At 45.6% G+C, this 21263-nt stretch overlaps 1 protein-coding gene across 1 annotated transcript in view; it reads right to left on the bottom strand.

The window, feature by feature from the left end:
- Positions 1-21263, bottom strand: part of DNAAF8 (dynein axonemal assembly factor 8) — an 816395-nt gene that overhangs the window by 253007 nt on the left and 542125 nt on the right. Inside the window, exon 27 of the mRNA XM_085628378.1 lies at positions 20692-20812. Coding sequence (XP_085484504.1) covers positions 20692-20812 — 121 coding nt within the window. The remainder of the gene's footprint in view (positions 1-20691; positions 20813-21263) is intronic.

Below are 21263 nucleotides of genomic sequence, written 5' to 3'. Positions count from 1 at the left end.
ATGGATATATGGAAGGAAAAAGGGGAAAAGACACATAAATTTACTTTGCAAAACAAAAGACTGGGGCACGCGTCCAGGATTGACTATCTCTTAATAGATAGAAACCTTTTAAATTGCACTCAAAAGGTAGAGCACATACCAGCTCATTTATTTAGTCACTCGGCAGTAGTCTTGCGCCTCACCTTGAAGAAAACATTATTCTGTGCAAGGTGGACAGTGGATAGAGTTATCCTTTTTAGAAGAAACACAGGTAGAATCGCTAAAGAAAGATACAGAGGTTTTCTTCCAGTCAAAAAAAGAAGGGACCACGAAACAAATTAACTGGGAAGAATACAAGGCTTTTATTAGGGGAAGAATAATTAGTATTTCAGCTTACAAGAATTAAAAGAGGAGGAATTTTATTAGGGAACTGGAAAAAGAAATAGAACTTTGGAAGTAGAGCTAAGTAAAAATGTAACCACACAGAAGAGATCGAGTATTGTAGAGAGGAGCAAATTGAGGAAAGAGGAGTTAGCAGATTACCTCGAAAAAATTGTCAGGGATAGATGGGAGGCTAACAAGCTTTCACATCATGAATATGGCGAAGGTTGCGGTAAATTGTTAGCATGGAAATTGAGAACAGACTTAACTCGAAATAGGATCAACAAAATACAAAAAGAAGATCAACAATATAGTACAGAGGACAATGAGATAAGAAGGGAGTTCTTAAAATTCTTTGATAATTTGTATACCGAAGACACCGTAGCCACAATAGATCAGATAAACTCAGTATTGGATGAGATAAAAATGCCTTCAGCATCCGCAGAGAAGAGAGCTAAATCAGGGAAGAAGTGGTAGAAGCTATGAAAAGTGTAAAGAAAGGCAAGGCAGCGGACCCTGATGCACTCCCAAATGAGCTGTACATAAATCTACAGGAAGTACTAGCCACACCCCTGACAGAGCACCTGAATAAGGTCTTTTTTAGGAAAGGAGATCTCCTACCTTCCTGGAACTATGCGATTATTAGCATCTTATTAAGACCAGGGAAGGACCCTACTAAATGTGAGTCTTATAGACCGATATCACTTTTAAACGCGGACTACAAGGTTTATACGCAAATATTAGCAAAAAGACTAGGAAATGTAGCAGCCTCTGTAGTACATTCCAACCAAGAAGGTTTTATTAAGGGAAGGCAATTCAGGACCTCAACCATGAGCTTATAAGGGCTATAGATGTAGCAACCCACTATTCAGTCCCCTTGTCAATCATAACCCTCGACGCCGCAAAAGCGTTTGATAGGGTTAGCTGGCCTTTTTTAAATGCAACCCTTGATAAGTTTAATCTTGAAGACATCTTTCAGAGCACCATAAAGCAAATCTACAAAGGGCCTTCAGCTATGGTTCTAGTGAATGACACGCTGACGGAAAAGATAACAATAAGGAGGGGCCCAAGGCAGGGAGGGGCCCAAGGCAGCGATGCCCTTTATACCCACTTCTTTTTAACCTTTATATTGAGCCCCTAGCATGCTTGCTAAGGAAGGAAAAGGGCATAATCCCATTCGAGTACCAGGGCTGGGAGAAGAAGGTTGCACTATTCGCAGATGACCTGATGGTGTTCACCAGCAATCTAAAGGCCTCAAGCCCAAAAATTTGAGAGATTTTGGAACAATATGGAAATGTCTCTGGGTATCTAGTAAACCAATCAAAATCTGAAATTCAAGAATGCAACAGCAACTCTCAAAACCCAATGCTGAAGGAAAAAATGTAATATCTTGGCCTAGACCTTACAACAAACATAGAGGAAATAGCGAGTTTGAATTTCGACAGGGTCCATAAAGAAGTGAGAAAGCTACTAAAAGTGTGGGGGCTTACCTCTAACCTTTATGGGGAGATCAAATGTAATTAAAATGGTAATACTCCCAAACTTTACATATTTGTTTAGTACCATTCTGCTGGAGTTCAAAATAGATCATATAAAAAAACTGCAAGGAGAACTAAGCAGTTTCATCTGGGCAGCTAAAGGGGTAAGAATTGCTTGGAAGAAGATAAGGAGGAATAATAATAATAATAATAATAAAAGGGATCTTATCATGCGCAAACATAGCCCAATGGGCGTCAAGGCGTATAAGGAATAAGGCACAAGGAGGTATCACAAGTCCAGACATCTTGGAATACTGTTGGGCCTTTCAATTAAAAAACATTAGAAAATTGCTGGATAGCTTTGGCTCATACCCCGTCCATTTGCAGGCCCTAGTCAGCAAGGAAGGAAGCCACGACTTATACAAATTTGGTCACCCCAAGTATTTCAAGAAGGTAAAACTCAAGACCCTTATGTCTGCCGCAAAACTGTGGTATCAAATGAGAAAAATCCTAAAGATGCCGTATTACAGCAAGTTCGCTCCAATCTGGGACTCTCCAGGCACCCCAAAATGTCTGAGAGATAAGCTAGCATGTCCCCTGAAAGAGTATAACATCATAAAATGGGGTCAGCAAATGGAACAAAACTCCATTATAGAATGGGAAGTCCTACATGAGTTAACAAAGGGTAAACTCTCAAGGTTCAAGTATTACCAACTTACTAGCTGGGCTAAGAGTCTGAAAGATATCCAAGCCGGAGAAGGGAATGCAGAGGAAATGATCCAGAGGAAAAAGTTTAACAAAACAGCAATATCTTAATGGTACTGGGTCTTAATTCAAGAAGGGGAGGATGACTACAAAATTCCAAGCGAGATCTGGGGGAAAGAACTGCTGGAGCTGGATATCCAAAACAAATGGCAAGTATCTGTGGCTACTTGTTGGCAAATTGTCAAATCTGCTCCTCTGAGAAAAAATCATTTATTCACCACTCACAGAGCATGTTGCACGCCAAAGACGTTATCCAAGGTCAGTGGCCAAAAGGAGAGAAGCTGCCCAAAGCGAGGAGAAGTGGATGTAGGTGACCTCCATATATTTTGGCAGTGCCCCCATCTTGAGGAATTTTGGAAAGAGGTGGGTAAGACCTTAGCCAAGATGTTGGGACAGCGGGTGGAGCTGAGTTTTGATCTTGTTTTTTTTTTTAGATAAGTCAACAAAACTCAAATCATCTAAATAACCAAAAGCTGAGCAAAGATCAAGAGAATATTCTCTTCATAATGCTACTGTTAGCGGGAAGCGAAACATGTATCAAATGGGTGAAAAATATTCCTCCAACACATAGTGAATGGTTGGCCTCCATACACAGAATAAACAAACTAGACAGAAATGGGAATACGGGTAAAAGGCACACATTTGGGATCATATGGGAAAAGTACAACCAAACAAGTTAAGGAAAGGGGCAGATAATGTATTGTCCAATGATTAGGCAATGTAATAAAGCTTTCAAGTGGGAACTTGAAGGAGTAGTCAGAGTGACTAGCTCCACCCAGATCCGATTTGCGCCAGAATTGGACAAAAAGGGTCTCGAAGAGAAAGGGAACAAGGAAATTCTCCATGCATACGATGTGTCTACCCAGGAGAAATCCCTATAGATGGAACAGAAAGAACAGCGAGTCCCTGACACCTCAAACTCTAAAATATTGCAAAATGAGGACATAACATTTTTTTTTTTTTAAAAGCTAAGAGATTAAGTACATTTAAGGCCGTCAGTGATTAGGAGTGAAAGTATGAAAGTAAAATCTTCTGGCTATCTAAGCAGGGAGCATCATCCAGCTTACCAACCGTATTTGTTGTGGGTAACGAATGGTTTTGAACGGTTTTATTTACCCATTTTAGATTGGACCTGGTTCATATCATAGTATCGTTCCTCGAAAATGAAAGATTAGTCGCACACAAATGTTTGTTGCTCTTGCGACGGAACCTCTGTACAAAGCACAATGCACTTTACCCTGATCTGTAAATTGTTATGGGGATTAGGAAAAGGTTTATTACATTTTATGTGCTAACTTATAATCTTAGAAATTGTGAGGCCCCCTCAGAGCTTTTACAAGGTCTTTGATAGGAGGAGATTTGCGCTAAAGTTGTGGCATGCATTAAAGTGGCCCTATTTGTATGGGAGAGTTTAGGGGGTGTAATGTTCGTGTGATACACTGATGATTTGCTGTGGTTAATAGCCTTTGGAAATCAAACCGCACTAAAAGGGCTTTTGTTGTGATCTGAGATCTATGATGGTGAGATGTGGGGCGAGGAGTACTCTTTGCAATGAACTATTGTGTAACCCGATGTTGTACTTTGATGATTTACCTTTTGGTTTTATGAATGATTATGTATTGTATGGTATATAGTTTAAGCTATTTATTTGGGGTGTGTATTTATTGAATGTTTTTTTACCTATATTATATTTGTGTCAATCAATCAAAAGTACTTTATTCGGTAACTTATCACAGTTAACCATAAAAGTTCAATGCATACACCAATACTATTAAAACAGCTTTCAAAATTGAATGTACATATAAGCAAAATAAATAAAGTGCTCCGTGCATTAGGGTCGAGGGCTGGGCAGCAAAGTTCCGATTCACATCACAATTGATTTTCGAGACTTACAAACATTTTTTTTAAAAGTAGTAACAGAAGCGATAATAAAATAATCATCTAGCTGTTGAAGGGTCAGGAATGCTGGGTAACATTTTCTAATACCCAATTTTTTTAAGCACAGGAATTATCCATCTTCTTCTAGGTATAGAATACAATTTGCAGAAAAACAATATATGTAACGTAGATTGCACCGAGACATCGTCACATGGGCAGTTACATAGAACTCTCGACCAATCACCTTGTACAGGAAGCTTAGGAAACGATGTAAAATGTTCAACCTGAAGCGTGTCAAGAGACACCTTTCATAATCATCAGAAATCAAGATGATGTATGGCTGTATCATAGAGGTTGCTAATGCCAAAGAATATGCTTGCACCGTTGATTTCTTTAATTCAGTTGTATTTCTCACTTCTCCCAGATAATGCATACAACTTGCTTTTAGGTCAATCCTGGACACGTTATGCATAGTGTATGGATTGTTATAAAATTCAGGATGGCCTAATTTAATCATAAACTTTTTTACATAATCTAGCCATTTTATGTTTCTGACGCCGTCAGCTGCTAGTGCGTCCTTCAATTTTTGTCTATTCAAGCCTGACTCATCTGCGGTCCATACCCTATGCCACAAAAGGACAGGTTGTATCTTAATTACATCCTCTAGGTATGGTACCCCAAGTTCTTGGTGGCATTTATACGTTGAGGTGCTGTCTGGGACTGCCAGAAGGTACCTCAAAAACATATTTTCTGCAAGCTGCAAAGCATTGACCCCTACAAAACCCCAGATACCGGCTCCACACATAGCAATAGATACACATTTTGCCCTGTATATTGGTAACATTTCTGCAGGGGCACGTCTTCCTAATTTTTTGCAACAATTCAACAGGGCCATCATCGATTTAACAAATAGCAACCTTCTTGCTTTAATCGCCGGTGACCACGTTCCTAAATGGTCAAATAAAATCCCCAGATAAGGAAATGTCCTCGTACTCTCTATAGCCTTTGAGTTAATAAAAACAGTCTTAGTCTTCTTTTTTAATCCCGTCCCGCAGTTCATTGTAAATATTTTGGAACAGTTTACCGCAAGACCCAAGTTCGCTATAAAGTTAACGAGGACATTTATCAACCTTTGAAAGCTCAGCGGTGTGCGAGCCATTAGGACCGCGTCATCCGCGTATAGGAGTGCCGGTATAGGGCGATTTGCCACTACAGGTAAATCCTTGCACTCCTGGATCAAAACAGATTCTAATTTATTTATGTACAATGAGAAAAGGAACAGGGCAAGGATACACCCTTGCCTTACTCCTCTTCTAATGCTAAAGTGCTTAGTGCATTCACAAACTCTTCCAAATCGAACCCTGGCCCTTGCTCCTGAGTACAGCTGCTTTAAAAAAAGTAACTATTCAAACATTTACGTCCATCTCTTCTAAAACCGACCAGAGCTTCTCATGAATGACACAATCAAATGCCGCCGTTAAATCAACAAAGGTTACGTATAACCTTTCTCTTTTTGCTTTTGTGTACTTCTCCAAAATGATATGTATGTTTAAACCCTGTTCAATTGTGCCCAAACCCTTGCGAAATCCGTATTGTAAATCGCCTAAAATTGATTGTTCCTCCGCCCACTCTTGCATTCTATCTAACAGGACTCGATCCACGATTTTTACTGTAGAGTCCAATAGTGAGATTGGGCGATAACATGCTGGGTTTGCTCTATCCCCTTTTTTAAAAATGGGCACTATGATTGAATCATACCAGGTTGATAAAAATACTTGTGAGCAACATGCATTAAAAACCTGCGTTAAAAGTGGCCCCCAGAGAGATAAATTTGATTTAAAAAGGTCCACTGGGATTCAATCGGACCCCGCTGCCTTCCCTCCCGAACTTAAGTTGATGGTCGAAGTGACCTCCATGAGAGTAAAATATAAAGAAAGATCTAATGATGTTGATAATCTCATATTACTTTTACTTTTATTTGACATATATGGTGTATTAACTACTGGTTTGCCACACTGTTTTGATTGTTATATATGGCACTGTGTTTTTATTCAAAAAAATGTTTTATCTATCGTTGTATGTATTGTCTTTTATGATTATTTTAATCGAAATAAAGACATAATGAAATGAAATGATAATCTCATAGTGTCATCCTCTCTTACTTGAACTCCCTGTTCAACAACCAATGGATTATTATACAAGCTGGAATAATGTTGTATCCATTCAGGTTCACTAATAGCGATCTCTATGGTTGCTTTCTCATTTTCAGCCAAGTAGGGTGTGTTAACCGCTTTCCAGAAGTCTGCAGGGTCCCGATCGACCGAGGCCTCGCGGAATGCTTGCCAGGCTTTCTCTTTCAGCGCCAGCTTTCTTACTCTCAGTGCCTTCTTGTATTCACATCTTGTCTCTCTGATGTTATCCCGTTTTTTTTCCCTAGCGTGTAGGGCATTTTTAAGTTTCGAGTGGGCCTTTGTACAATTAGTATCAAACCAGCGTTGTGATTGTTTCTTTTTCTTGCTTTGATTCACGTGTAATGTTTCCTTAATAACGTTTGAGATGACTAAATAATTTTCTAAAATATCCTGTTGAGATGATATGTCATCCAAACAAATTAAAAGCCTATCTATACACTTCAACACCACTTTGCTGGTAAAAGCCTCAGGATCCACTTTTTCCCATTTGAGTGCATAACCATTTTGTCTGCTCAGCGAGATGTTTTCCACAGAATGTTTAGGATCTTCTCTCTTGTTGGCACTCTTGATGTTCACCTTCACACCAATACTTATAGGAAAGTGGTCGCTTAATGCAATATCATGTATAGTAAAATCTTTTAGGCAAGTGAAAGATCTACTCGAGGCTAATACATAGTCAATAGTGGAAAAAGTGCCTCGACCATAGAAGGTGGGTTGAAACGGAACCATGGGAACACATAAATCGTTAGGAAACCCAAAGAACAAGTTACTTACCTTCGGTAACACTTTTTCTGGTGGATACAGTATCTGCCTGTGGATTCCTCACCTTGTGAATATCCTCTGCGCCAGCATTCCACTGAAATTTTTCCCCAGCTCTCTACGCCGACGTGGACGTCATAATACCTCGGCTCCGCTCGCGACTCTGTATGACGTCACCGGAGCCATAAGAGAGCCACGTCGGCGTGATGACGTCAGTTCCACCCATTTTTTCCGTGCCTCCGAGGCGAACAGGTGGACCAACGACAGATTCAAAGCATACACAGTATACAACATTCGATCAAATATACATAGTACATATACAAAAGGAAAGCTAAAGAACATAAGCATTTCCTACCAATGTACCAGATGAACAAGTTACTTACCTTCGGTAACGCTTTTTCTGGTGGATACAGTATCTGCCTGTGGATTCCTCACCTTGTGAATATCCCCTGCGCCAGCAACATTCGGAAACTTTTGTAGCAGTCCACGCTGATGAGGTCGAAGACGACGTCACAGAGACACGGTTCCGCTCGCGACTCTGCTGACGTCACCGGCTCCATAAGAAGACCTCGTCGGCGTGATGACGTCAGTTCCGCCCTTTTTTCCGTGCCTTCGAGGCACACGGACGGACCGACAATAATATATACACTTTATACACAGTACATGATATAAAAGCAACACACACAGTGTGGAGAATAAATAGCAAGGCACAAGAAAAACATAATGCCTTTGACAGTAAAAAAACATATTTGAAATACCATCAATAAAATTACAGGTATAGAAGGATGGACAACGGGGAGGCGGGTGGGTCAGTGAGGAATCCACAGGCAGATACTGTATCCACCAGAAAAAGCGTTACCGAAGGTAAGTAACTTGTTTTTCTGATGGATACATCTGACAGTGGATTCCTCACCTTGTGAATAGATTCCACAGCAGTCCCCACTCCCGGAGGAGGGTGTCCACCCTTCTATACCAGAAAGTCCTGAAGGACGGATCGAGCAAAGTGTCCGTCCCTCCTCACCTCGGTGTCCAAGCAATAATGTTTTGCGAAGGTGTGGAGGGAGGCCCAAGTTGCCGCCCTACAAATGTCCTCCACAGGAACACCCCTAGACAAAGCAGACGTGGAAGACTTTGCTCTAGTGGAATGAGCTCTCAAACCCTCCAGAGGTTCCTTACCAGCCAGGGAGTAGCAAATCTTGATGCACAAGACAATCCACCTGGAAAGGGTGCGCTTGTGCACCGCTCGACCCTTCCTGCAGCCAGCAAAGCCCACGAAGAGCTGGTCATCAACCCTGAAGTCCTTTGTCCTGTCCAGGTAGAAGCTCACTGCCCTCTTAGGGTCCAAGCGGTGAAGCCGCTCCTCCTCCTTGGAAGGGGGAGGGGGAGGATAGAAGGAAGGAAGGGTAATGGACTGCCCCAGATGGAAGGGAGTTACCACCTTAGGGAAAAACGCAGCGTCTGGTCCTGAGTACCATTCGTTCAGCATGCACAGTCAAGAATGGGGGTTTTGAACTTAGAGCTTGAAGCTCACTTACCCTCCTTGCCGAGGTGATTGCAATGAGGAATACTGTCTTAAAGGACAACAGCCTCAAGGGACATTTGTGTAAGGGCTCGAAGGGAGAACCCATAAGATAAGTTAATACAAGGTTTAAGTCCCATTGAGGCACAATAAAGGGAGTAGGAGGAAACTTGTTTGTAAGGCCCTTTATAAAAAGAAGAACAATAGGTGACTTAAATAATGACGGCTGATCCGGCAAGCAAAGGAAAGCCGACAAAGCCGATAAATAACCTTTCACAGTAGCCACAGCAAAGCCTTGCTGAGCAAGCGAAAGGGAAAACTGTAGAATGTTAGATAGACGAGCCTTTAATGGATCAATGGACTTCTCTCCACACCATTTTACAAATTTAGACCACCTGTAGGAGTAAATGGACTTGGTGGAGTGTCGCCTGGCCGATAAAATAACATCCACCACATCAGGTGGGAGAGAGAAAGAACTCAGGTTGCCCCGTTCAATTTCCAGGCATGAAGGTGTAAGCTCTGGAGGTGGGGGTGAAGAACCTGCCCCTCCGATTGCGAGAGGAGGTCTGCCCTCAGAGGGAGACGGAGCGGAGGGCACGAGGAGAGGCGGAGAAGATCTGTATACCACACCCTTCTTGGCCAGTCCGGGGCGATCAATATAACTTGGGCCCGGTCCACTGGAGCGCCCTCATGTGCCAGCGTGCATGACTGACCAACAGAATGCAGGAAGCGAACAGACTGAGCAGGCGAAGGACCTTCAGGACTGGAACGACCGCTCCGTTGTAAAATAAAGGAATCATTCCCTGTATGTCGAGAATCCTTTGAGGAGGAGGGAATGCTCGACACACAGTAGTGTCCAGTACCGCACCTATGAACAGGTTGCTCTGAGAGGGCACCAGGTGAGATTTGGGTACGTTTATTGAAAAACCCAATTTGTACAACTGCTGAGTTGTATCCTGCAGATGACGTAGCACCTTCTCTGGCGACTCCGCTTTTATCAGCCAGTCGTCCAAATAAGGGAAAACTGAAATCCCCGTCCTTCTGAGATGGGCTGCCACCACTGCCATCACCTTCGTGAAGACCCGAGGTTCCGAAGTAAGACCAAACGGGAGGACCGCAAACTGATAATGTTGCGACCCTACCGTAAACCGGAGATACCTCCTGTACCACTTCAGGATGGGAATGTGGAAATACGCATCCTGCAAGTCGTGCGACACCATCCAGTCCTCCTGATTCAGCGCTTGAAGAACCTGAGCAAGGGTGAGCATCTTGAACTTCTCCTGCTTTAGATAAAGATTCAAGATCCTGAGGTCCAATATCGGACGCAATCTGCCGTCCTTTTTCAGAATCAGAAAATACCGGGAGTAGCATCCCTGACCCCTCTCCTGCTCTGGAACCACCTCTATCGCACCTTTCTGTAGTAACTTCAGGACTTCCTCCTGTAGGAGAAGACGGTGGTCCTCCGAGCAAACCCCTTGACAAGGAGGGTAGTTTGGAGGGAATTCCCAAAAGGGAAGGGCGTACCCATTTTCTACAAGATCCAGAACCCAGAGATCTGTAGTTACAGATTCCCAATCTTGTAGAAAATGGGTAAGCCGGCCCCCCACAGGACCAGCATGATCCGGAATGGCGAATCTAGGGCTGCTTTGCGGTGGTGGGAGGAGCTGAGGAAAAGGAGGAGGAGAGCTGACGGCCACGTGAGCGACCCCTGATTCTTCCTCTGTAACCTCTAGAAGAGGAACCTTGCTGCTGCTGCTGGGTCTGCCTATAGGACCGAAAAGATGTCCTTCCGAACCCTCTATATCTTTTAAAAGACCCCCTCGACTGAGTCTGCAGGCCCAGGGACTTAGCCGTCGCCTTGCTTTCCTTGAACCGCTCCAGAGCAGCATCTGCCTTCTTGCCAAACAGGCCAGATCCATCAAATGGCAGGTCCAAAAGAGTTGACTGCACATCCTGTGAAAACTCCGACGACCTTAACCATACACTCCTTCTGGTGGCGACAGAAGATCCCATGACCTTCGCCACCGAATCAGCCGTGTCCAGCCCACTCTGGATCACCTGACGTGCATCCGCCTGGGCATCTGACAAGATTTCATTGAATCCAGCCCTATCCTCGTCAGACAGTTTAGGCGCCAGCTTCTTAGCAGAATCCATAAGCGCATGCACATATCGTCCCAAGAGGCATGTTGCATTTGTAGACTTAAGAGCCATGCTAGCCGATGAAAAGATCTTCTTGGCCGACTGATCCTGCTTTTTAGCCTCCCTGTCACCAGGCACCTGAGGAAAAGCCCCCTTAGACTTCCCCGAACAAGCCGCCTGAATCACCAGGCTCTCAGGCGAAGGATGAGAAGATAAAAAGTCAGGGTCCCCTGGAGCCGCTCTATATCTCCTGGCAACAGTCTTTGAAAACGCAAGAGCTGAAAAAGGCTTACGCCAGACCTCCAGCACAGGCTCAATTAGAGCCTCATTGAAAGGAAGCAAAGGCTCCGACACTGCCGTAGGAGAATGTAACACCTCAGTCAGTATATTTGACTTAACTCCGTGGATGGCAACTGGAGATCAAGCAGTTCCGCAGCCTTTCTAATAACCGCATGATACGGAGCCGCATCCTTTAAAGGCTCATCAGATGGATGAGTGATCTCCCACTCAGGAGACAAATCCAGACCACTTGCGTCCTTTAGCTCCTCATAAACATCATCAGGTTCAATCAACTCTCCCTCTTCAGGCCCAGCTTCATCCAACAAATACCTCCTTTCTTCCACCATTCTTTGCGCCTTCCTTCTGGAACGAATGCGCACCAGCGGCGTTGGCGGCGCCGTGTTCGAATCCGACGGCGCCGGCGTCGAACGAGGTCGAGCCGGCGCCGGTGAAGAGGGAAGCGGAGTCGACGTCCTCGGCGCCGGTAGATGCCACGACGGCGCCGCTTGAAAGAATGGCATGAATGGGGCCTGAGGATCGACCTGCGGCACTCCCAAGTTAAAAGCCATCGGACCAATCGGACCCGCAGGTGCACCAGTGGTATACATGGCCCTCGAAAACACCCCATACATCGCATTCAAATAATGCGAGGTGTCCTGACCTGGTCCAGGGAAAGCAGGGTACTGGTCAGGCATCACCGGACTCGGGCCTGCCGGCGCCGACGGTGGAATCAACGGCGTCGCAGGCTCACCCGAGACTGGAAGATCCTCAACCGGGGCCGGAGACGGAGCCGGAGACGAATCCGGAGCCGGAGATTAAGCCGGAGTCGGGGATACCACCGGAACCGGAGATGAAGCCGGGACCAGCGAAGCCACAGGAGACGAAGGAGCTGGAGGTGAGGCCGGGACTGGAGAAGGTGACACAGACTCCTTCCGACGTCGAGCCGGCGACTTCGACTTCGGAGCCGAACTCTTATCGGAGTGATGCCGTGAAGAATGCCTCCTCTTCTTCTTATGCTTCTTACCTCTCGAAGCATGCCCCGAAGTCGATTTGGACGCCGACCTCGACCTCGACTTTCTCCTTCCTCTCTTTACCTTCTTCATCTTGGCGATGAAAAGCTTCGCCTCCCTTTCTTTAAGAGCCTTAGAGCTCATCTTGCGGCAACAAGAACAGTCATCCACATCATGGTCGGATGAGAGACACCAAACACAGTCTTCATGTGGATCAGTAATGGACATATGTTTGCCACATTCTCGACAGGGCTTGAAGCCCGACTTCCTAGCCGACATATTTCTCGCAAGAGAAACAGAGAAACCAGAGAAAAACACAAAGTAACAGTGAAGTTACCAACAGCGATTCCCGAAATCCGTTGGCGTCGACGGCGCGGAAAAAAGAGAACTGACGTCATCACGCCGACGAGGTCTTCTTATGGAGCCGGTGACGTCAGCGGAGTCGCGAGCGGAGCCGTCTCTATGACGTCGTCTTCGACCTCATCGGCGTGGACTGCTACAAAAGTTTCCGAATGTTGCTGGCGCAGGGGATATTCACAAGGTGAGGAATCCACTGGCAGATGTATCCATCAGAAAGAAAGAATCTACAAAGTATAACAACATTTCAAGCAAGACATCCTTTAAGGTATACAAAGGTGGACAACGGGGAGGCGGGTGGGCCAGTGAGGAATCCACAGGCAGATACTGTATCCACCAAAAAAAGCGTTACCGAAGGTAAGTAACTTGTTCTTCTGATGGATACATCTGACAGTGGATTCCTCACCTTGTGAATAGATTCCCACAGCAGTCCCACTCCCGGAGGAGGGTGTCCACCTTCTTATACCAAAAAGTCTTGCAAGACAGAGCGCGCAAAGTTGTCCTCCCTCCTCATCTCAGAGTCTAAGCAATAATGCTTTGCGAAAGTATGGAGGGAGACCCAAGTTGCGGCCTTACAAATGTCTGCAACAGGAACACCCCTGGCCAAAGCTGAGGTAGAAGACTTAGCTCTAGTTGAATGAGCTCTAATCCCCTCAGGAGGAACCTTACCAGCAAGGGCGTAGCAGATCTTGTTGGCTAGGATGATCCATCTGGACAGAGTGCGCTTGTGCACAGCTTTTCCTTTAGAATGTCCAACATAGCCCACGAAGAGCTGATCGTCCAAACGAAAGTCTTTCGTTCTGTCCAAGTAAAAGCTCACAGCTCTTTTTGGGTCCAGTCGATGAAGTCGTTCCTCCTCCTTGGAAGGATGAGGAGGCGGATAAAACACAGGGAGAGTAACAGACTGCCCCAGATGAAAGGGAGTAACCACCTTAGGAAGGAAAGCAGCCCGGTCCTAGGAACCATACTTTCAGCATGTAAGGTTAAACGGCGGTTTAGAACTAAGAGCTTGAAGCTCACTCACCCTCCTTGCCGAGGTTATGGCTACAAGAAAGACCGTCTTAAAAGACAACAGCCTGAAAGGACAACTATGAAGGGGCTCGAAAAGACAACCCATCAAGAAAGTTAAGACAAGATTAAGGTCCCACTGTGGCATTACAAAAGGAGTAGGTGGAAACCTATTAGTAAGACCTTTGATAAATCTTAAAACAATAGGAGATTTAAATAATGACGGCTGATCTGGAAGACACAGAAAAGCCGATAAGACCGATAGATAGCCCTTGACCGTGGCCACAGCACAGCCCTGCTGAGCCAAGGAAAGAGCAAACTGAAGCACATTAGAAAGATGGGCTTTTAAAGGATCAACGGATCTCTCTCCACACCATTTAACAAACTTAGACCACCGATATGAGTAAATGGACTTGGTGGACTGTCGCCTGCCCGATAATATAACATCCACCACATCAGGCGGGAGAGAGAAGGAACTCAGGTTGCCCCGGTCAATCTCCAGGCATGAAGGTGCAGGCTCTGGAGGTGGGGGTGAAGAACCTGCCCCTCCGATTGCGAGAGAAGGTCTGCCCTGAAAGGGAGACGGAGCGGAGGGTGCGATGAGAGGTGAAGTAGATCTGTGTACCACACCCTTCTTGGCCAATCCGGGGCAACCAAAATAACTTGGGCCCGGTCTTGGCGAATTTTACTCAGAAGCCGAGGAATCAAGGGTATGGGAGGAAACGCATAAAGGAGTTGTGAGCCCCAACTCAACTGAAACGCGTCCCCCAACGTCCCCTGTAACGGAAACTGGAGACTGCAGAATGACGGGCAATGCGCGTTCTTGCGGGTGGAGAATAGGTCTATCCGAGGAGTCCCCCACGTCCGAAAAATGTGACGAACCACCTCCGGACGGAGCCTCCACTCGTGGTCGGCAGAGAACTGCCGACTGAGACTGTCCGCACGTACGTTCAGCACCCCGGCCAGATGATTCGCCATCAAGCAAATCTGATGATCCTGAGCCCAGGACCAGAGCCTTAACGCCAGTCCCTGCAGAGACGATACGACCCTACTCCTCCCTGCTTGTTGACATACCACATCGCGGTAGTGTTGTCCGTCAGGACTTGAACCAACTGACCGCGAAGGGAAGGGAGAAAGGCCTTGAGTGCCAAACGTATAGCTCGTAATTCCAGAAGGTTGCTGTGAAGCAACCTTTCCTCTGGAGACCAAAGACCCTTGATCTCCAGATCCCCCAGATGAGCACCCCACCCCAGGGTGGAGGCATCCGTTATCACTGTGGCCACCGATGGAGGAAGGTGAAAGGGCTTTCCTAGAGACAGATTGCCCTCCACGCTCCACCAAGACAGATCCGCTGCAGCTTCTCACAAGATCCTCACAGACTCCCTGAGATCTCCATTGTGCTGATACCACTGCCTGCGGAGGCACCACTGGAGTGCCCTCATGTGCCAGCGTGCACGGTTGACCAACAGAATGCAGGAGGCGAACAGACCGAGCAGTCGAAGGACCTTCAGAACTGGAACAACCGCCCCATTGTGGAATAAAGGTATTATCTCCTGAATGTCGAGAATTCTTTGAGGAGGAGGAAATGCTTGACACACAGTAGTGTCCAGTACCGCCCCTATGAACAGGTTGCGTTGAGAGGGCACCAGGTGAGATTTGGGCACATTGATTGAAAAACACAAGTCGAATAACAGCTGAGATGTTACCTGCAGATGATGTAGCACCATCTCTGGGGACTCTGCTTTCAGAAGCCAGTCGTCCGGGTAGGGAAATACTGGAATCCCCGACCTCCTGAGATGAGCAGCCACCACTGCCATCACCTTCGTGAAGACTTGAGGTGCGGTAGTAAGACCAAACGGGAGGACCGCAAACTGGTAGTGTTGCGACCCAACCGTAAAACGGAGATACTTCCTGTGCGACTTCAGGATTGGGACGTGGAAATACGCATCCTGCAAGTCGATCGACACCATCCAGTCTCCTTGCTGCAATGCTTGAAGAACCTGTGCAAGGGTCAGCATCTTGAATTTCTCCTGTTTCAGGTAAAAATTCAAGACTCTGAGGTCCAGGATTGGACGCAATCTGCCGTCCTTCTTGGGAATCAGGAAATACCGGGAGTAGCATCCCTGACCCCTTTCCTGCTCCGGAACCACCTCTAGCGCACCTTTTTGTAGTAAAGCAAGGACCTCCTTCTGCAGAAGAAGCAGATGGTCTTCCGAGCAGAAACCCTGGCAAGGAGGAAACTCCCAAAAGGGAAGGGCGTACCCATTCCCCACAAGGTTTAAAACCCAAAGGTCGGTCGTGACAGATTTCCAACCTTGCAAAAAGTGGGACACCCGATCCCCCCACCGGTCTCACATGATCTAGGATGGGGGATCTAGGGATGATTCCCTGAAGCTTCATTGGGAGCAGAGGAGGCTGAAGATGAAGATGGGTTGCGGCCAGAACCTCTCCTACCCCTTTGTTTTATAGAGGGGATTCTGCTGCTGCTGTTGTTGCTGCTGCTGAGGTTGCCGGAAGGAACGAAATGAAGACCTCCCAAATCCTCTAAATTTCCTGAGTCCAAATCCCTTAGCAGGAGTCTGTAAACCCAAAGACTTCGCAGTAACCCTGCTATCTTTAAACCTTTGCAAGGCGGAATCAGCCTTCTCGCCAAACAACTTCTCTCCATCAAAGGCAAGTCGACCAAGCCGCTGAAAAGCCGGAAGAACAAAGCCAAGCTTGCCTCCTAGTGGCTATCGAAGACCCCATTATTCTAGCCACAGAATCAGCCGTGTCTAGGCCCGACTGAATAACCTGCCTTGCAGCAGCCTGAGTGTCCGTGACTACCTCCATAAAAGAGGCTTTCTCTTCTTCTGGCAGCTTAGGAGCTAATAATTTCATAGAGTCCATCAGCGCATGAACATAACGCCCCAATAAACAAGTGGCATTGGTTGATTTAAGCGCCATGCTTCATGAAGAAAAGACCTTTTTGGTTGTCTGATCAGTCTTTTTAGAATCCCTATCCGCAGGTGTTTGAGGGAAGGCGACTGAAGAATGCTTCAAGCATGAAGCTTGCACCACAAGGCTTTCTGGAGAAGGGTGGGAAGAAAGAAAGCTTGGATCCCCCGGAGCCACCCTATACCTCCTTGCCACTTGTCTGGAGACTGCAGGTGAAGAAAGTGGCTTGCGTCAAACATCCATCACAGGCTCTAAAATAGCCTCATTAAAGGGCAACAAGGGCTCAACAATCGAAGATGGTGAATGCAGGACTTCAGTTAGGAGGTTTGGCTTATACTCTGCAGAGGGCAACTGTAAGTCCAGCAACTCTGCAGCCTTCTTGATGACTGAATGATAAGGGGCCACTTCTTGTGGTGGTGAAGAGCTAGCAGAAGAATGCTCCCACTCCGGAGTAGTATCAAGACCACTAGCATCCTGAATGCCTTCAAAGTCATCAGAAGATCCATCAACCTCACCTTCTTCCACTTCCTCCCTATAACGCTCCTCTTCCAAAACCCTCTGGGCCTCTCTTCTAGAACGGATCAGAGGAACTGGCGTCGGCGGCGCCGTACGCGGAGTCGGTGGAACCAAACGTGGAGCCGGGCGTGGAGCCGAAGGAGTCGGCAACGGCATCGAGGAAGGCTTCGAAGAAGGCCGATCCAGACGAAGCCAGGATGGATCACCAGACGGCGCCGGAAACTGCCACGAAGGAGCCATCAGCAAAAAGGGCATAAAGGGAGCCTGAGCATAATGCTGCGGCACTCCCAAAGTGTATGCCATAGGACCCACGGGACCAGATGGTGCGCTGGATGGAAAGGCAGCCCTTTGAAAAATCCCATACATCACATTGAGGAAATGCGTTGAATCTGCACCCGGAGTCGGGAACTGCGGATATGGGATTGGCCCTGGATCCGGTGGAGGAGTACCAGGAACCGGAGCCGAAGTGTCCTCAACTGGCGCGGCAGGCTCAGCTGGTCCTGGAGAAGGCTCTTCCTCCTGATCCGGTTCGGCGTCAGAAGCTGGAGACTCCACTGGCGCCGGTGACTGCGCCGGGGACTGCGCCAAGGACCGCGCCGGAGTTCGCTTCGGCGAAGATGACCTCTCTGGAGACATTCGAGAAGGAGATGGAGATATAACTTCCTTGCTTCGACGCCGAGGCGACGGCGACGGCAACCTCGAAGCCTTACTCCTCGAAGACCGGCGCCGAGAGCTATGCTTCCTCTTCTTATGATGTTTCTTCGACTTCGAAGAGTGCGAAGTCGACGACTCCGGCCTCGATTTCTCCTTCTTCCTACCTCTTCTTTCCTTCTTCGCCTTGGCCATGAAGAGTTTCGCCTCCCTCTCCTTCAGGGCCTTGGGGTTCATCTTTCTGCAGCTGGAGCAGTCATCCACATCATGGTCCGACGAAAGGCACCATAAACAATTCTCATGGGGGTCAGTCATGGACATGTGGCCCCCACATTCCCTACAAGGTTTAAAACCCGACTTTCTTGTCGAAGACATAGCTCATCCAGAAACAGTAACCCACTACAAGACTACAAAGTAGCAGGAGAGTGCTGGAAAACCGTTACGCATCGACGGCGCGGAAAAAAGGGAACTGACGTCATCACGCCGACGTGGCTCTCTTATGGCTCCGGTGACGTCATACGGAGTCGCGAGCGGAGCCGAGGTATTATGACGTCCACGTCGGCGTAGAGAGCTGGAGAAAAAAGTTCTGTGGAATGCTGGCGCAGGGGATATTCACAAGGTGAGGAATCCACTGGCAGATGTATCCATCAGAAATCAAATGTAAACATAATATCATTTAGGAGGTCACCATAAGGTGTGTGTGGGAAGTGTGGAATACTAGAACCCTTTTCATACGATATGCCGCATACCCCATTGTTCATATACTGGCATGTAGGTGAATTAAAATACCCACCCCAGATGAAGCAAGTCTCTTTCGATGAACAGTTTTGTATATTGTGTAGTTCACTACTCACTTTTCCCATTAATCCCTCAATCCGCTCGGGTGAAGCATTATTATAAAAATTCAATAAGACAATACAAAAAATTGATGATTTGATAAAACTGATCTGAAACATTAAAAACTATTTTACCTAAGTTCAAATAATTTGTAATATAGGTATAGAGGCCACCCTTCGCTCTTCCATGTGGTGACGGAACTGCGGGCGTGTGGAAGGTTTTATACCCGCTAATATGTATCGGCCCTTCCACCCAAGTTTCTTGTAAGCTAAGGATAACGTACTTGCTCACAAAATCATACCATATAGTATTAGACACCTTTGTTTTCAGGCCTGCTATGTTCCAGAACAGAGTTTTACAGGTACCATTTGCTCCCGGACCTTTACTATCTCCCCCATATTCAGCACTATTCCTAGTTGTTTTCTCAGGTTGTACAATGGGGGAGGAAATTGAGGCAACAAAAGGGTATAAATCAAACTCGTTTACAGTCTCTATGTTTGGGCGCGTGACTATATTAGATGAGGAAGTAAGATCAACGGTGGCTTGATTGATATATTTGTGTCAAATGTCGAATAAAGTTTTATCAAAATTGAATTTATTACTATTTTTGTTTCAATAAAAAACGTAAACTTAAATAGGCAATAGTGCTCAGGATCCTTCTAAGGTGAGCCGGAAAAGCAAACTTCCTTAGAATTCCTTAAAGGTGCAGTGTCAAATTACTAGGTGTTCAGCTTATTCAGTGGTGTTTTTAGTCAAATACACTAAACTTTTCATTTGATTTATTTATCATGAATGAAAAGATTGAGTTTAATTGCAGCAATCGTGTAATTTTCCCGAAGCTTGGAAGCATATGTATTTTGGCAACATTGCTGCACTTGAAAATAGATTTAAGGCTAATATTTAAATTATAATTACGTCGAAGATGGAGTTTTGCCTAATGTTGTTTCTTTGATGCTTGAAGACACTTGTTGCTATGGCTGTTTCTTAATAATCATTTTAGAAGCACTGCATAAACTATTGATATAGCTTTTATGACATTATGGATACTGCTGCATAAGGCATGAGTAGCAAATATGCTATTTTAAAGGGTAAACTCGGTTCAGTTATGCTGTCTACAGTGGAGATTGTGCGATCATGTAATATTTTCTAATCCTTTCCTGTCCATGTACTCAGTCAATACACGTGACTGAATTAATTGAAAAGGCAAGAATGAAATGTTGAATATTAGAGGCCCTTTGAAACTGCACATCAAAAACTTTAACTGTCTTCAAACATTAATTTCTTTGCAAATTTCTTGGGAGATTGGGTTGGAAATGTACTATTTTTTCACCCTAGCATTTCTCAAATCTTTTGTAGGGACAGAATATCCTCAAAGCCTCTGTGGGGGGTCAGACTTCCTCTTCACCTCATGAAACAACTGGAATATGTAATGAGTGCCCCTTGTTAACATCTGGCTTTTCAGCCACTTTTATAAAAACTGTGGTATAAAATGCACAATTGATCTTGTTTCCTCAAAGGTTCTCAATGGAACAATGTCCACCCCTTTTTGTCCTGGACCATAATTTGCTGGCTTGTTGCAATTTGCAAAAAACATTATCACCATTGAAGTATTACAAAGGGATTGGGGATGTCTCTTGGGGTTATGTCATATTGGGTATGCATTACCTTTGTCCTCCGCCCAAAATACACCCAATTGTTTTTACCTAGCGAGTCTGAGTTCTGAGTCAGATAAGCCTACTGATCAATTCCTTCTGGCAGTCTTTTGAAGAGTCTCTTGTGGTTCTGATTACCAATACAGTGCCTCTCTTGAACCTGACATTGAATGGTGTAGGTGATACTGTTTTTCAAGGATTTTGTCTAGGGTCCTTTCATTCAATGTTGTCTCTCATTACTCCCAGATGTGACAATCATTATAGTGATCTTTGTCATTCGATCAGCTGCCTGTTTGGCATTCCATCCCAGTAAATCTAATGAAAGAAGAATTGACTACATTTCAGTTTCCTTACTGAGACAAAGCGATCCTGTTGCGCCTGAGGACGTGAACTGGCGGCTGAGTTTTCGTCTCACTGCTTGACGCTGCTGGTGAAATTCAAGACTGACCAGGGGATCTGATCGAATATTGAAGATCTGCCAAAGACAAAAAAGCAAAAGAGAATCAATCATCTGGATCACCTTGTGCTCATTTGTAGAGATGTGTCATCGTACACAAGTCTGATATGGATAAGGAGAGATTAATCATAACAAAGTTATGCAGTACCGGAGCATTCAATCAAGACAGAAACTAAAGAAATACTGTAATTAGGAAGCCCCTGCAGGTTTTTTCATATCAGTTTCAGAATCCAGTATAGAACACTCCTAAGGTCTTACAGATCTTTCCATGAAATGTTTAATGACTGGATGCAGAACGTCTCTAAAACACCGGTTTGTGGCAGCCAATTCCTTATTTACCATTTACAGGATAGCCAGATTGACTGAGCATTTCATTTTGAGGGATGTGGTATTTATTTCAAAGAGTACAAATTCTTCTGCTACCAACCTCATGAACTCAATTTCATCTGCTCCAGTGGAATATGGGCAG

Source organism: Triturus cristatus, chromosome 10 (genome assembly GCF_964204655.1).
Source record: "Triturus cristatus chromosome 10, aTriCri1.1, whole genome shotgun sequence".
Taxonomy (NCBI): Eukaryota; Metazoa; Chordata; class Amphibia; order Caudata; family Salamandridae; genus Triturus; species Triturus cristatus.
This window is presented reverse-complemented; position numbering and strand designations above follow the sequence as displayed.